Source organism: Danio aesculapii, chromosome 21, assembly GCF_903798145.1.
Source record: "Danio aesculapii chromosome 21, fDanAes4.1, whole genome shotgun sequence".
Taxonomy (NCBI): Eukaryota; Metazoa; Chordata; class Actinopteri; order Cypriniformes; family Danionidae; genus Danio; species Danio aesculapii.
The window spans coordinates 38,261,598-38,278,535 of NC_079455.1; the positions used below are offsets into that span (position 1 = coordinate 38,261,598).

General features: G+C 34.5%; 2 protein-coding genes across 3 annotated transcripts; both read right to left on the minus strand.

Annotated features, from left to right (window-relative positions):
- Positions 1 to 1,339: 1,339 nt before the first annotated feature.
- On the minus strand, positions 1,340 to 7,503 carry zgc:113019 (uncharacterized protein LOC550590 homolog). Its single transcript, XM_056447088.1, has 2 exons — positions 7,184 to 7,503; positions 1,340 to 2,699 (listed from the first exon to the last, which is right to left on the minus strand). The coding sequence occupies exons 1-2, from the start codon at positions 7,407 to 7,409 to the stop codon at positions 1,420 to 1,422; spliced, it is 1,506 nt and encodes a 501-aa protein (XP_056303063.1). The 5' UTR covers positions 7,410 to 7,503; the 3' UTR covers positions 1,340 to 1,419.
- Positions 7,504 to 8,884: 1,381 nt separating this feature from the next.
- On the minus strand, positions 8,885 to 16,924 carry mrps2 (mitochondrial ribosomal protein S2). 2 transcript variants are annotated; one of them, XM_056446167.1, is made up of 5 exons: positions 16,867 to 16,924; positions 16,108 to 16,224; positions 13,715 to 13,844; positions 9,839 to 10,368; positions 8,885 to 9,350 (listed from the first exon to the last, which is right to left on the minus strand). In XM_056446167.1, exons 1-4 carry the CDS (start codon positions 16,889 to 16,891, stop codon positions 9,846 to 9,848), a joined length of 795 nt encoding a protein of 264 aa, XP_056302142.1. In that variant the 5' UTR covers positions 16,892 to 16,924; the 3' UTR covers positions 8,885 to 9,350; positions 9,839 to 9,845. The 2 variants fall into 2 exon arrangements, with proteins under 2 accessions (XP_056302142.1, XP_056302141.1); XM_056446166.1 differs by lacking the exon at positions 8,885 to 9,350 and having other exon boundaries at positions 9,384 to 10,368.
- Positions 16,925 to 16,938: the final 14 nt, after the last annotated feature.

Sequence of the window (16,938 nt, forward strand, 5' to 3'; positions counted from 1 at the left end):
TTCAGTGGTGTAGACCTAAAAAAAAAAGGTGGTGTACTATTACCCACCCAATCCAAATTTTAAAGGTTGTCAAATAAACGACAAAAGTATATATATATATATATATATATATATATATATATATATATATATATATATATATATATATATATATATATAAATATTTTAGTTTTTTTTTAATCTAGAAAACAGAAGCAAAGCACACTTTTTCAAAAACCCAAATACTAGCCTATACTCAAGTACATTTTGAATGGAATGGAAATAATGGAAATGAATGGCTGAATGTAAATATAGGAGGGCAAAAGCGACTGTGCTGTTTTATAATTTTACTTGAACGTTCCAGTAAGACATCATTCAGCTGATTTGTTGTGATCTTCGAAAAACTCACGAAATGTTCTCACAGCTGCTGCGGTCGTCAGGGGGTGGGGAATGACGCAAATGAACCAAAATGGCCCAATAGCAAACAATTAAGATGAGAGTTAAAAAACATTTGGCATAAAGTTAAAGAAGATGCAAATACACATAAATTAGGGAAGTTTAATCACCAAAACAAGTGAGTATACCGAGGGTATAATCCTCAAAAGTTGTAATACCCAAACAGCTTGTGGAAAAAAGCAGGAATACTGAGTATACGTGAGTATAGCAAGGACTACACCACTGATTGGGTTTAGGGGTGGGGTTAGGTGCCACGTCTCCTTTTTAAAATCGTACAATTTCCTACGACTGAACTCTCTGTTTCCGGGTTCAAGTCGCTACTCATTTGAATTGAGAAAATATTTGCTTGTGACCACTTAGTCATATCTCACATTAACGTGAATTTATTCTAAAATCATGGTGTACGCCAGTTTTTCCCAACCCTGTTCCTGGAGGCACACCAACAGTAAATTTTTTGGATGTCTCCCTTTTCTGACCCATTAACTTCAGGTGTGTCTCTTCTGATGTTATGATAAGTTGATTCAGGTGTGTTTGATTAGGGAGAGGTTGAAAATGTGTACTGTTGGTGTGCCTTCAGGAACAGGGTTGGGAAACACTGGTGTACACAACAGTCTCTAGACTTGCTGCATCACAGACACCAATATTTCAACAATTAATCACTTTCTGGCCATCTGATATTAGGCATGGATATATATTGCGATCGTGATTTTCAAAAGTATTACAGCTCTTTATAAACGATTATTATCACATGTTGAGTCTCCCCATACAGTTTGACATAGCACTTGGACCCAGAAGCTGCTTCGCTTGATGTCACACTTAACAAGCAGATTATTAAACTGTACCCATTTCCAAAACATTTTCCAATCCCAAACATGTTACGACTCACAAATGAAACCATACAGAATTAAAAAAGAATCCATTTATTATAGCTGCAGGTGTTACGCTATGCATTTCACACATAACAAATATCTCTTATATCCTTTTTCACGGTTTCATAACAACACTGGGGCACATATTAGTCAATGCACAGCACACAGTCACGATCTTATCAAGGAACGTGATGTCCTCTCCGACATCTGGTACCGTCATGCTCACAAGTACAGGTCCATTGAGGAAAGTGTATTTGGTGCGAACACACGCGGTCACCCTCTTGACATGTAACCTGAGGTTTGAGATCTGCCTGGTCTCCTCCACATCTCGAACTTTGAGCTGTCCTTCAGCGACTTCAGCACATGTTAATCCAACACCGTCCCTGATGTCAAACCCACAGCTCGACAAAACCAAATCGCCACTTTGGATTTTCTCCAAAAGGCCGCTGCTTTCAATCAAACTCTTTTCATCGACTTGACTTTCCCGAGGTTTGGAAATAAAAGTGACGGCTCCGCGTGGTATGAAGCAGATGAGGTACTTTAAAGTCTTCTTGTTTTGGGAAATCATTTGTCCTTTAGGTTTGACATTCGACACTCTATCAATGTCGATTTCAATGGAATCCACGATAAACGCAACATGGCTGCCAAACGTCTCAATGAATTGTTGTGGCATTATAGTCTGCAGGCAAGGTCTTTCAGGCCAGACGACCAAAGGGTTGAGGCGTTTATACATCATACTGACGGTCTCTTTAAATATGCTGGATGCAGTCTTGCGTCCTACTGAAAAGAGATGCGTAAACAGCTGATCCGGCAGATTGAGCTTCAAGCGCATCAGAGTTAAGAGGAGCATCTGGAAAGGGGCGAGCTTCCGATTGTTTTGCTGCAAAGAAGGAAAAATTTGATCCAAAATACCCATCAGAACGGCGAAGCTTGGAAGCCCGGTGTAGAATCTGACCTTAGCGTCGTCATCTTTAAAAAAATCCTCGTCCATTGTCTTCTGCGCGAGTTCTTTTTTAAGTCTGCGGTTCTCCTCAAGCAATCTGTTGATTTCCGCACGCCTGCAAACACAAAAACTACACTCGTCCTGCTCCAGGAGAGTAGATACATCAATCATGGATGCCTGTGAAGTTTGATCCTGAGGTGGAGTGTCATCTGGAGGTGGAATTTCATCTATTGGTGGAGATTCATCCGGCTCTGTTTTGAGGACTGGGTGTATTGGTATAGGTGTAGGTTCTTGTTTTGGTTCTGGAGCAGAGTTTTTCTTTTTCAGAGTCTGCTGTCGCTTTTTCCTCCGTTCAAAGCGGCTAGGCTTTGTTGCTTTAACTTCTGAGTGACCGAGATGTAATGATGGAGCCCAATCAGGATCACACTCCAGCATTTCATAGGCTGGTTTGCCTAAAATGTACATTTTTTTGTAATTAGTTTTGTAATTATGCAGTAATACAGGATATATCATCTGTTTTATTCAGTCATGGCAAGGCTCTTTAGTATTTAATTGATGAAACGTACAGTTGAAGTCGATATTATTAGCCTTCCTGTAATTTTTTTTATTCTTTTTTTTTAATATTTCCTAAGAGATGCTTAACAGATCGAGGATATTTATTGCTATAATATTAGTTTTTCTGAAGAAGAAAGCCTTATTTCTTTTAGTTTTGAACAAATGAATTTAAACCTATTTTAAGGACAATATTATTAGCCCCCTAAAGAAATACAGTGCTCAGCATAATTGAGTACACCCCACTTTGGAAATGAATATTTTTATCCATTTCTCAGTGAATATTAAACAGAAGATTTATTAAACAGATATAATTATTAAAATTATATTTTTGGTAACAGAACATATTTAGAAAAAGAATACAAAAATTCATGCAAAAAATTACAAACTACATTTCAACTAAATTTTATATATATTTTCTTATGATTTTTGCTAATTTTGAACATTTTATTTCATATTTTTCCCTGACATATAAATGTGGGCTACAAATTTTTTAACCATTATTGTAAACTATTTTGTTAGATAAGCTCCAGATTTGACTTTAGTACTGACAAAACAATGGCATATGCACAAATATAATATTGTAAAGCATCCTATTGGAAATATTTATTTAAATAAGAGATTTGTGGGTGGTGTACTCCTGTGCTGAGCACTGTATATCATCTGAAAAGCTGAATTAATCTTTTCGCTGACAACTATTTAAAAATCTGGAATCAGAGGGTTAATATAGAGAAATATCTAAGTTAAAATGTCATTTTGATTTTTTTATATATATTTTGACCATTAATCCCTTTCCTAACAGTAACATATTTGTGACCCTAGACAACAAATATTAAAATGGAGACTCATATATCATCTGAAAAGCTGAATTAATAATCTTTTCACTGAAACCATTTCAAAATCTGGACAACTGAGGGTTAAAAAATATTTAGAAAAGTCACAGTTAAATAGTTATTTAGATTTTTTTTTTTATATTTTGACCATTAATCCCTTTCCTGACAATAACATATTTGTGACCCTGGACATCAAATATTAAAATTGAGATTAATACAGTGCTCAGCATATACGAGTACACCACATTTTGAAAATGAATATTTTTATCCATTTCTCAATGAATATGGGTAATATGTATTGGTGCAGTTGAAAAAAACAGATATATAATTATTAAAATAATAGTTTAGTCACAACATCTTAAAAAAATTGAAAGATAATACATTTAAATTCATGCAAAATATTGCAAAAAAAAAAATTACAAACTACATTAACTAAATTTTATTTCATTTTTTTTTCATGATTTTTGCTAATTTTGAAAATTTTTGTTAAATATTTTTCCTTAACATATAAATTTGGGCTACTCATTTTTGAACCATTGTAAGTTATTTTGTTAGATTAGCTCCAGATTTGGCTTCAGTACTGACTAAACTAATACATGCACACATATAATACTGTAAAGCATCCTATAGGAAATATTAATTTATATGAGAGATTTGTGGGGGGGGTGTACTCATATATGCTGAGCACTGTATATCTTCTGAAAAGCTGAATTAATCTTTTCGCTGACAACTATTTCAAAATCTGGAATCAGTGGGTTAATATAGAGAAAAATCAGTTAAAATGTCATTTTTTATATATATTTTGACCATTAATCCCTTTCCTTACAATAACATATTTGTGATCCTGGACATCAAATATTAAAATTGAGACTCATATCATCTGAAAAGCTGAATTAATGATGTTTTATTACTAAAACAATTTCAAAATCCGGACATCTGAGGGTTAAAATATATTTTAAAAATCACAGTAAAATGTCAATTCGATTTTTAAAAATATTTGACCACTAATACCTTTCCTGACAATAACATATTTGTGACCCAGGACATCAAATATTAAAATTGAGATTAATACAGTGCTCAGCATATACGAGTACACCCCATTTTGAAAATGAATATTTTTATCCATTTCTCCATGAATATGGGTAATATATTTCGGTGCATTTGAACAAAACAGATATATTAAAAAGATTTATTTATTAAAATAATATTTTAGTCACAGAACATCTTTAGAAATGGCAAGATAATACAATTAAATTCATGCAAAAAAAATACAAACTACAACATTTTAACATTTAAAATTGTATATTTTTTGTTTCTCTTGATTTTTGCTATTTCTTTTATTTATTAGATTTTTTTCCTGGCATACAAATTTGGGCTAGTAATTTTTTAACCATTATTGTAAGTTATTTTGTTAGATTAGCTCCAGATTTGGCTTCAATACTGACTAATCTAATCTATTTGCACAAATATTGTAAAGCATCCTATAGGAAATACTCATTTAAATGAGAGATTTGTGGGGGTGTACTCATATATGCTGAGCACTATATATATATATTAACGATTGGCTACAGAACAAGTTACTGTTATCCAATAGCTTGCCTGTTGAAAAAACGCATAACTCTGTTGAGCACTTGGGAAATATTTTTAAAGAGGGAAAAAAAAAATCATCAAAGTTCTAATAATTTTGACTTCAACTGTACCTGTATCTATCCTCATGCTACTTGTTTTTAGATACCATTATATTTTCATTAAAGAAATAGTTCAGCTAAAAATGAAAATTGGCCCATTATTAACTCACTCTCAATATTGCTTTAGTGTATATAACTTTCTTCATGCTTCATTAAGACAAACACAGTCACATGGTTTTCAATTGTATTCTTTAATTTATTGAAATGTATGTTTTTTTATACTGTGTTTTTGATCATTTCATGTGATTTGCCTGTCGTTAGTAGCAAGTAAATAATGGTGTAATTTTCATTTTTCAGTGAACCCGAAGTATTTACTTTTTAAAAGATTTAACAAGAGTTTTAACCAAATACTATAATAGTATTTATTTTCAACACTTGTTAATAAATGCTACAGCATACTGTAGTGTTGGCTATAGTAAAATTCTACAGCAAATATAATCGATAAACAGTAAGAAATGCTGTAGCATCCATTAATTTTTACGGAAGTAAACTGTAGTGTATTGTAATATACAATTAATACGGCATTGAGTAATTTGTTTGTATCACAATAGTTGTTGTATAGTACAGTGTAACACTTCACTGTAGTACGGTTGAAAAGCACTCTGAATTATTTAAGTAAATGTGATTTTATATTCACACATTTGAACTTTCACCTTCTAAATATATTTTCAAAAAAGTATTATTCGGAAATTCTGAACAGTGAAATCATATTAGCAGCCAATGACTATTAAAGTACAACATTAGCACCGTTTAATCAACTGTGAACAAATATTTTTAAGTCATACATGCGATTTTCAGACTCAGTATGTTTGTGGTTTGCCAAACTGAAGGATTTCCAGAGCAAAAATCTTGACAACATTCATGTTGGTTTCACGAATAATTTCCAGTCAAGTAGTTGAAATGTAATAGATACTATATTTTCATTGAAGGAATAGGCCAATAATAAAAATTGGACCATTATTTACTCACTCTCAAGTCAGCCTTAGTGTATATAACTTTCTTCATGCTTCATTTGAATTGTATTCTTTAATTTTACTTGCCATTTATCAAAATTTTATACTTCTAAAATCAAAGTTTTATACGGTGCTTTTTAATTCAAAAGCACTCTGAATTATTAAAGTAAACGTGGTTTTATAGTCACATATTTGGACTTTATCCATACAAATATAATTTCAGAAAAGTATTATTTGCAAATTCTGAACAGTGAAATCATATTAGCAGCCAATGACTATTAAAGTACAACATTAGCACCGTTTAATTGACTGTGAACAATATTTTTAAGCCATACACGCCATTTTTAGACTCAACATTCAAAGTAGCGTGTCACAGTTCAAAAATGAACAATGTGCAAATATGAAACCACCTTTACCCCAATCTATGGATTTACTACTATAGCAAATTAAGCAGAGAAAATAAACACAAGGAACAAAATGTCTGTGGTTGGCCAAACTTGAGGATTTCCAGGGCAAATATCTTGGCAACATTAGTGTTAGTTTCTCAAATAATTTCCAGTCAAGTAGCTGAAACATTAGGTTATTTCTTAATTAATACCGCTTATACGTCTCTTTTACCACCCATTAAATTCAGTTTGTCAAAACATTGCACCCTTTCCAGCTTACTAAGTCATACTCCATATTATTTAGCAGCTTTGACGCGGTTTTCAAGTGGTTTAGAGAGCATAAATACCCAGATTACCATACTGACTAGTACATTAACCGTGTAAAGTAGCATATGCTGTTGTTTACATCAGTATATCGCCAGTATGGCCGCGCATACGGGAACTGAGCAAATTTGACGTAAGCACAAAACCCCATGTTAGCATTGCAACAACGGAGTAGCTAACGTGTTTTCATTAATTCCCACCTTTGTGAAAGTGCCGTGAACAAACCACCATGTGTCGGGGAATGTTGTTAAATGAGATGTGTTTCAGTCGCACTGCTGCTATCCACGCCATGCGGCGCCGTTTGCTCAGCTCAGAGACCTGAGAACCGAAGGTTTGCTTCCAAGTTGGAAAATGGAAGAATCGCACTCCGTTGCGGCGCTCGTGAGTGCGGTGGCGGCAGTTAAGAACGCAGCAAGAGTTCACCATTTTTACACTTTCTAGATGTGTAAAACACAAACTTCAACATCCACTGCTAATAAACTCAGCATCATTCGGAAATTCCGTATCCTTTATACCCAAAATGCACCGCGTTTTGGTGACGTCACGTTTCCATTGTTTAAGCGTTGATATTTTTGAAAGGAAAAATATATCCAGTGAATAGTACTTTGACAAAGTATTTGGAGGTTGATAGTTCATGCACATTTTGTAGAACTGAAGACGAAACGCTAATTCACTTATTTTTCCAATGTGAAAACACAAAAGCTTTTGGAATAGCTTATATCTCCATATAGGTAATTGCATTGCTTCTTCAATGGCCCGTTTCCACTGAGTGGTACGGTACGGTTCGGTACGCGTTATTATTTGTTACTATAAAGGTAAAACTGATATATCAGAGAACTACATTATTAACTTTTTTTTATTTTGTAAGGAAAATATTTTATTCACAAACAAAAATTCTCGAATTTGCAGCCTTTTTTCATATTTTTTTAATTGAAATTGATGTTTTTATTAAATCTCTTAGACTGTTAATAACAAGAAAAGTGATAGATTCTTGGATTATTATGATAAATATTTTGGAAATATCAGATACATAAGTCACTCTTTCCTCTTGCTGTATCTGTGTTAAGTATGTATCTCAGTTTAAGTTTATTTATTTATTTTTACTTTTTCTTTCTTTTGTCTCTCATTTTATTTTTATGTGTTCGTGTTATCTGATCTGATGTTCTGTTATTGTCATTGTTACTATCATGTTGTTTTTTTGTGTGTAAAATTGGATTTTGTATGTTTGTTACTGAAGTCAATAAAAAAAAAAATATATATATATATGTATATATATATATATATATATGTATATATATATATATATATATATATATATATATATATATATATATATATATATATATATATATATATATATATATATATTTATATATATTTTTTTTTTGGAAAGGACAAAACTTAGTTATTACTTTACATTAAAAGATATTACTTTTTATTGTGAAAACAAATCCAACAAATGTCTTGAATATATTGTTAATGTTTGTGTATGTAAAGTTTTACATACACAAACCGAAACTTGCTAAATCATCTCCCACATCAACAGTTTTTTGTATCGAGTTTGACTTCTTTATTTCTGCTGTGAAATTGTTGAAAAGCAAAAAAATCTAAGATTTGCATCAATTATTATGACACTTTTTTGATTCCCCCTGTCAATTCTTAAAATCATTGGATGTAGAAATGCTGTACACTTTATGTAATTAAATTAATTTATTTTAATTTATCTTTTTACCAGTGTTATTTTAGTTTTTTGTGTGCGTTTCATATTTTGTATTGTGTTGTGTGTTTGTTCCTGATGGTTATGCAATAATAATAAAAATCATATTTAATTTCTAAAGTAGAGGTCTTTCACGTCTAGCTTATTCTGCTGCATCACTCTATGTGGATACTAGGACTTCGGAGACAATTGATCAATCCTTGTTTAATTTATATGGAAAAACAAGAGACACTATATTAGAAACTCTGTAATTTTGTCCTAATTTCATCAGTTTTCATTCATTCATTCATTTTCTTTTCGGCTTAGTCCCTTTATTAATCCAGGGTCACCACAGCGGAATGAACCACCCGATATTGTGAACACCACACCCACCGGGCGAAACCAATCCCTATAGATTTACTTTGTATTTGGGACCCGTCTCCTTGTCATTTCTGAGTTATAATAACAACAACAACTAAAACTGTCTAAAACTACTCTGAATCAAGGTGAGCAGTAAACCCTGAACAAAATTACTTTTTATAAGTGTATACATATCCTTGCAAGTACAACTTTAGCAGTATTGTTTGTGTCCCCTTCATAAACTGCTCTTTTTTTGGGAGGTTTGTTGTCCTCCCAAATGCTGGTGAAAATTACACCTCTCGTCACCCCTCCTGAAAATATACATGAAGCAAATAAACATTGCATTATGGAATTGTGAAACTTTATTACAGTCATATAACAGGCGACCAATGGTAATCAATAAACTACCAATAAATACCTGGTATTAAGTTTAGTTTGTTGAATATTTCCATTCAGGGATGGCCCATTTATACATACATTTACAAGGGATAGTTCAAGCAAAAATGTAAATTTGCTTTTAATTTCATCACCTTGGGCTAACCAAGATTTAGGTGACTTTATCTGCAGTAGAACATTAAAGTCTTTAGTTGAAGCTGTGCTACTTGGTAATTCAGAAAATACAAGTCAAGAGCAACCAGCACTTTGAGAATAAAAAACAACCCCAACAACAACACATACAAGTAAAACAAAGTTAATTCTGAACAAATGAAATATCAGTAAATGATGACAGAATTTAATTTTTTTTGGGTGAACTATCCCTTTAAGTTGAATATTCTCTTTCACTCACACACATCCTGACCTCTCTCTCAAATCCCCTTGAGAAGCTCCATCTGCCTCCTCTTGTCCTTCGCCCTTTTAATGGTCATTTTGAACAATCGGCAGTACATCTCCATCGCCGCAGGAGTGTCATCATTACCTGGAACCGGGTATGTGATCAGACTGGGGTTGCAATTGGAGTCTACGATCCCCACTGTGGGAATATTCATCTTGGCCGCGTCCCGAATCCCGACGTGCTCCTGGAAGACGTTATTGAGGGTGGAGAGGAACACGATGAGGTCTGGGAGCCGGACGCCGGGACTGTACTGGACGGGAGCGTTGGTGAGGAGTCCGCCTTTCCAGTAGCGTGTGTGAGCGTATTCCCCGCAGTCACGCGCCGTCGTCTCCACCAGATGAGCGAACTGCCGTCTGCGGCTCACGAACAGGACGACGCCACCTCGAAACGCCACGTGGGCTGTGAAGTTGAGCGCCTGCTGGAGATGATCCACTGTTTGCTCCAGGTCAATGATGTCCATGTCCAGACGACAGCCAAAGAGATACGGCTCCATCAGACTGTTAAGACATACAGCACTTAGCATGTTTATAGATAGTTGTTTTATTATTGATATCATTATTACTATCATTACAATACTATCATTGTTGTCATTCCCCACCACTGATTGGTTCTATCTATCTATCCATCCATCAATCCATCCGTCTGTCTGTCTGTCTAACTATCCATCCATCCATTAATCTATCTATCCATCAATCCATCCATCCATCCGTCCGTCCATCTAACTATCCATCCATCAATCCATCAATCCATCCGTCCGTCTGTCTGTCTGTTTAACTATCCATCCATCCATTAATCCATCTATACATCTATCAATACATCTATCCACGCATCCATCCATTCATTCTATCTATCTAACCATCCATCTATCTGTCCGTCTATCTAACTATCCATCCATCCATTAATCCATCTATCCATCCATCAATACATCTATCCATCTATCTATCCATCATCCATCTATCTATCTGTCCATCTATCTAACTATCCATCCATCCATTATTCCATCCATCCATTAATTAATCCATCTATACATCTATCCATCCATCTATACATCCATCCATCCATCTATACATCCATCCATCCATCCATCTATCTATCTATCCATCTATCTGTCCGTCTATCTAACTATCCATCCATCCATCCATCCATCCATCAATACATCCATCCATTATTCCATCCATCTATCCATCCATCAATCCATACATCCATCTATGCATCTATCCATCCATCCATCTATCTATCCATCAATCCATCTATTTATCCATCCATCCATCCATCCATCCGTCCGTCCATCTACCTAACTATCCATCCATCAATCTACCTATACATCTTTCCATCTCTCTATACATCCATCTATGCATCTATCCATCCATCCATCTACATATCTGTCTGTCTGTCCGTCCGTCCGTCGGTCCATCCATCCATCTATCTATCTATCTATCTATCTATCTATCTATCTATCTATCTATCTATCTATCCATACTAGGGATGCAACAATTAACTGATTTCACTATTAACCACGATTTCATTTGTCAAGGTTAACTAATCGTAAAGACTTCTCATTACCGTGGCACGGAACAAAACAGCTGCAACTAAAAGTTATGCCAGCTATGCACTAGTTTAAAGTTCCAAGCTTGTACACCGAGGCTAACACACACTGGTTTAACTATGGCTGACGCTATTACCCAAGGGCCGTTCACATATTGCATCTTTTGCAAGTGCAAGTTTGTTATTTCCAGAGGTGGCGCACAGCTTGTGTTCGCATATTACCCACCCTGGCCATAGCCTGCTCAGGCTCATGCCATCAGGCAGGAGTTACAGAAGCCTGTGAAGCAAATCATTGCAGTTTCGTGATAATTTTTATCCTGTCATTATAAGACTTCTAAATAATACCATTTCTTAAACACTATTGATAGCTAGTATGAAATAATAAACAGTTAAACTAGCATATATTGTTAATATTATAAGTATTATAATAAATGGTGAAATAGGTATTTAAGTATTAAGTTACTCTCTTCAGAGATTTTTTTAGATTGGGTTATATTTTATCCAACTATATTTTTATATATTTATGAAATTATAAAAGCTTATTTATTATGCAAGCTTATTTATGATTTTTTTTATGTTCTTGTTGGGTCTGATGCAACTTAATTTCGTTCTGCATTACAATATTATTGTAATGTATTGAATGACAAAATAAAGCACACACTCGTGCTTTCTAGGCGTATCTAGTTGAAAACATCTAAACTTTTCAGAATGACGTGAGCGCATCACGAGTCATGTGACAAGAACTGATCGATCAGCTTCAGATTTTGCATGGAATATGCACATTCTTCTCTGGTCCAAAAAGAAAAAAAAATACAAAATTAAAATACAAAACATTTTTGTAATATGGTTGATCAAAAGTGCCTTTTAGACAGCCTTAAATTACATTTGTTCTCTTTAAAAGGGAAATTCTTACATTTACATAATTAAATACTTAAAATAGATTTACATTAGACAAATACTATTTATTTGTTTATTTTTCTTTCATTTATTTTCAGTTTAAAATTATTACTTTCTTTATTTTTCCACTTATTTTTAAGTCCAAGGAGAAATGGACTATTGTTTGTTTTTTATTATTTTGTGTTGTATTATCTATCTATCCATCTATCCATCTATCCATCATATCTATCTATACATCTATCTATCCATTCATTCATTCATTCATCCATCTATATATATATATATATATATATATATGTATGTATGTATGTATATAAATTCCCATCTATATTATTCGCTTTATGTTTTATATTTTCGACCTATAGTAATATGCTTTCTACTGTTACGCATGTTTTTTTTCTGTTCTCTTATTTATGTACTTTGACCGGTCCACTGATAATCTACACCTACATTTACCTTAAAAAAACATTTAAAGCAACATAACCCCAGAGCTCTACAAGCTGTATATACACATTATTAAAAGTTTAAAGCAATTTGTGTTTGCTACTTTTGTACTATTTGTCTTAAGAAAAATCACCGTCCATTTAGACAATCCACTTTTCCTTTTCTTAAATGCGTTCAAAAATACTGAACACATTCTCTCATTGACTGCGTGATCCATTGTGATTTTACTTTAATTGTAATTCAGCAATTTATTTTTTAAAAGCTAATTAATTAAACTAAAAGCAACTCACGTTACATTTTCAAAGTAACTCAAATATTATTACTTTTTTCCCAAAAGTAATGAGTTACTTTACTCGTTACTTAGAAAAGTTTACAAAATATTATTATGTAACTCGCGTTACTTGTAATGAGTTACTGCCAACACTGTTTACCTTAACATGCACACCTGACTTTTTTATGATTTGTTTTTTCTCTTTTCCATTTGAATGTGATTCCATGTAATTTGTGTACCCCTTTGCATTATAATAACAAAAAAGTTTTGCAACCCGTTTGGATGTTTACAAGGTGGTATTACGAAGTAGAATATATGTGTCATATACTGTAAATTATGGGTCTCAAACTGGATTCCTGGAGGGCAGCAGCTCTGCACAGTTTTGCTCCAACTCTATTCAAACGCAGCTGATCCAACTAATCAAGGTGTTCAAGACTACTAGAGACTATTAAGCAGGTGTGAGCTGGAGGTGGTTGGAGCTAAACTATGCAGAGCTGCGTCCCTCCAGAAATTGAGTTTGAGGCCATTGTTGTAAATTATTATTTATTTTTTATTTTATTACATATTTTCTTTCTTGCATAACACTTTGATTTTAATCAAGATCTGCTACTCAACTGATTGTGAACACCTGATATGACGGAGTATATAAGCAGCGAGAGAGTATGTAATTATACAGAATTACTCACGCATGTCGGCAGCCTTTCTTGTGTCCAAGATGAACACGGGCATCAAACAAGTCCTTTATGCTGAAGAGCTCAGACAAGCGGAAATAATCCGGCTGAGTGAGTGGAAAGTTGAGGATTTTATCTGTAGCATCTGCACATGTAAAACAAACGTACGACAACAATTATGAGTTAATAATAAATATTGCTGACCTTACATTCTCACTGAAAGAATAAAGGGTTTTGTACAGTGATGTTCGCAAAACCTTTTTATAACTTGGTACACATACAAGACACATTTATATTTATTTGACATTAAAATTTAGGCTAAAAGTCATCTTTATTACTGTATTGAAAAAAGATAAATGACTCAAACATGCTAAGTAAATTAAGACTACATATGCAATTTATTTATTTGTTTTAACTCCATATCAGCAAGATTTTTCATGATAACATTAGTAACATACACTCACCGGCCACATTATTAGGTACACCTGTCCAACTGCTCGTTAATGCAATTTTTTAATCAGCCAATCACATGGCAGCAACAACACATTTAGGCATTTAGACATGGTCAAAACAATCTGCTGCAGTTCAAACTGAGTATCAGAATCGGGAAGAAAGGTGATTTAGGTGACTTTGAACGTGGCATGGTTGTTGGTGCCAAACGAGCTGGTCTGAGTATTTCAGAAACTGCTGATCTACTGGGATTTTCACGCACAACCAGAATGATCAGAAAAGATGCAGTAAGCGACAGTTCTATGGGCCAAAATACCTTGTTGATGCCAGAGGTCATAAGAGAATGGCCAGACTGGGTCGAGCTGATAGAAAGGCAACAGTAACTTAAATAAGCACCTGATAGAACTGAGGTCTGCAGAAGAGCATCTCTGAACACACAACACATCAAACCTTGAGGTTTGGCTACAGCAGCAGAAGACCACACTGGGTGCCACTCCTGTCAGCTAAGAACAGGAAACTGAGGCTACAATTCGCCCAGGCTCACCAAAATTGGACAATAGAAGATTGGAAAAACGTTGCCTGGTCTGATGAGTCTCGATTTCTGCTGCGACATTCGGCTGGTAGGGTCAGAATTTGGCGTCAACACCATGAAAGCATAGATCCATTCTGCCTTGTATCAATGTTTCAGGCTGGTGGTGGTGATGTAATGGTGTGGGGGATATTTTCTTGGCACACTTTGGGCTCATTAGTACCAATTGAGCATCGTGTCAACACCACAGCCTACCTCATTATTGTTGCTGACCATGTCTATCCATTTATGACCACAGTGTACCCATCTTCTGATGGCTAACGTTACTTCCAGCAGGATAATGCGCCATGTCATAAAGCCTAAATCATCTCAGACTGGTTTCTTGAACATGACAATGAGTTCACTGTACTCAACTGGCCTCCACAGTCACCAGCTCTCAATCTGATAGAACACCTTTAGGATAAGGTGGAGAAAGAGATTCGCATCATGGATTTGCAGATGACAAATCTGCAGCAACTTTGTGATGCTATCATGTCAATATGGACCAAAATCTCTGAGGAATATTTCCAGTACCTTGAATCTATGCCACGAAGGATTAAAGCAGTTCTGAAGGCAAAAGGAGATCCAAGCCGGTACTAGTAAAGTGTACCTAATAAAGTGGCCAGTGAGTGATCATAACGGTTTCTTAATAAACAAGCATTCATTCATGCATTCGTTCATTTTCTTCTCGGCATAGTCCCTTTATTAATCTGGGGTTGCCACAGTGGAAAGAACCACCAACTTATCCAGTATATGTTTTTTTTGGAGTGGATGTCCTTCCAGCTGCAACCCATCACTGGGAAACATCCATACACACTCATTTACAACGGACAATTTAGCCTACCCAATTCACCTATAGCGCATATCTTTGGACATGTCACCCGGAGGAAACCCACGCCACCACGGGGAGAACATGCAAATTCCACACAGAAATGCCAACTGACCCAACTGAGGCTCGAACCAGCGACCTTCTTGCTGTGAGGCGACAGTGCTACCCACTGCGCCACCGTGACACCATAAACAAGCATTATACAAAAAACAACAACGCTGACAGAAGTACATCTGCAATTTATGTTAATGTATAACTACTTTAAAGTCAATATTAAATATTTAAGACATATATTCACCAATACAGTGCAGCTATAATCTACAATAATATGCACTCAATTGATAATTTAATATTACATATTTTTATTATTATATTATAAACTATTAATGTCGTATTTAAAAAATTGACTTGTAATGACTTTGCACCAAATATTTGCATTGCACATGTATAGTTTACAAATGCATTATAAACAGGAATAGTATGTCTATACCTCAGGATTTCAGCTATGGTGTAAATATGAATCATAACCAGTTTATTATCGGGTGCCAGTCAAAGACTCACCGGTTTCTATAGTCGGTGCTGCCGGTGAATGAACAGCAGCGGCCGCGGAGCTCAAAGTCTGTCCATGACACGAGAACACAGCAGCGGCCAAGCGAGGGCCACGGAGAGCCTGCTTTACTAAAATATCAGTCATATAAATACATCATTTTAAGTATTGCATACGGTTTCCACAAAGTGCCTTGCAAAACTACTACTAATATATATATATATATATATATATATATATATATATATATATATATATATATATATATATATATATATATATGCTTTAAACAATAGGTCGATGACAACATAATGAACAATAACGTTATAATGCCAGGGTGATAGAAGGTAAACCATAACAATAATACAAAAATTAAATACATAAATAAAATAAACAGACACAAACATAAAACATGTGTACAAATAATTAAATTCTTACAATTAACGTTACAAACAAGCAGGCCTTTCTATTAGCATTGTTGAATAGTACAGAATTTTCAGTTGCTTATAAAACAAAGTAAAACAGGGTATTTTGTTGGAAAACTTTAGTATGAATATGAAACAATCAACAAAATAAATAGATTAATATTAGCGAGACTACTAATACACTTGATGGTCACGTCATTTCATGTAGTGTTTGGTGTCATTCAAAAGTACGGGTTATATTTTCGGTCTTTACGCAGTATTAACCCCTATTAAAATATGGTCTACCTGACAAGATGCATTATAATGTACAATAACATATAATACAAATAAAAGCACGTTGTATTTCACCTCTAGTTAAGACGCCCGCTGCCATGTTTCCGTCGAGCTCCGCCCAATGATGCTGAGTACAAAGGATTGTGG

Excerpts from the sequence above, each read along its gene's own strand:
- mrps2 (XM_056446167.1), bottom strand. The coding sequence starts at position 16,891 with ATGGCAGCGGGCGTCTTAACTAGAG. Across the intron at positions 16,225-16,866 it reads AGCGGGCGTCTTAACTAGAG|TAAAGCAGGCTCTCCGTGGC; the intron begins GTGAAATACAAC and ends CTGATATTTTAG. Across the intron at positions 10,369-13,714 it reads AAGAAAGGCTGCCGACATGC|TCTGATGGAGCCGTATCTCT; the intron begins GTGAGTAATTCT and ends ATGTCTTAACAG.
- zgc:113019 (XM_056447088.1), bottom strand. The coding sequence starts at position 7,409 with ATGGTGAACTCTTGCTGCGTTCTTAACTGCCGCCACCGCACTCACGAG. Across the intron at positions 2,700-7,183 it reads TTCACGGCACTTTCACAAAG|GCAAACCAGCCTATGAAATG; the intron begins GTGGGAATTAAT and ends TGTACATTTTAG.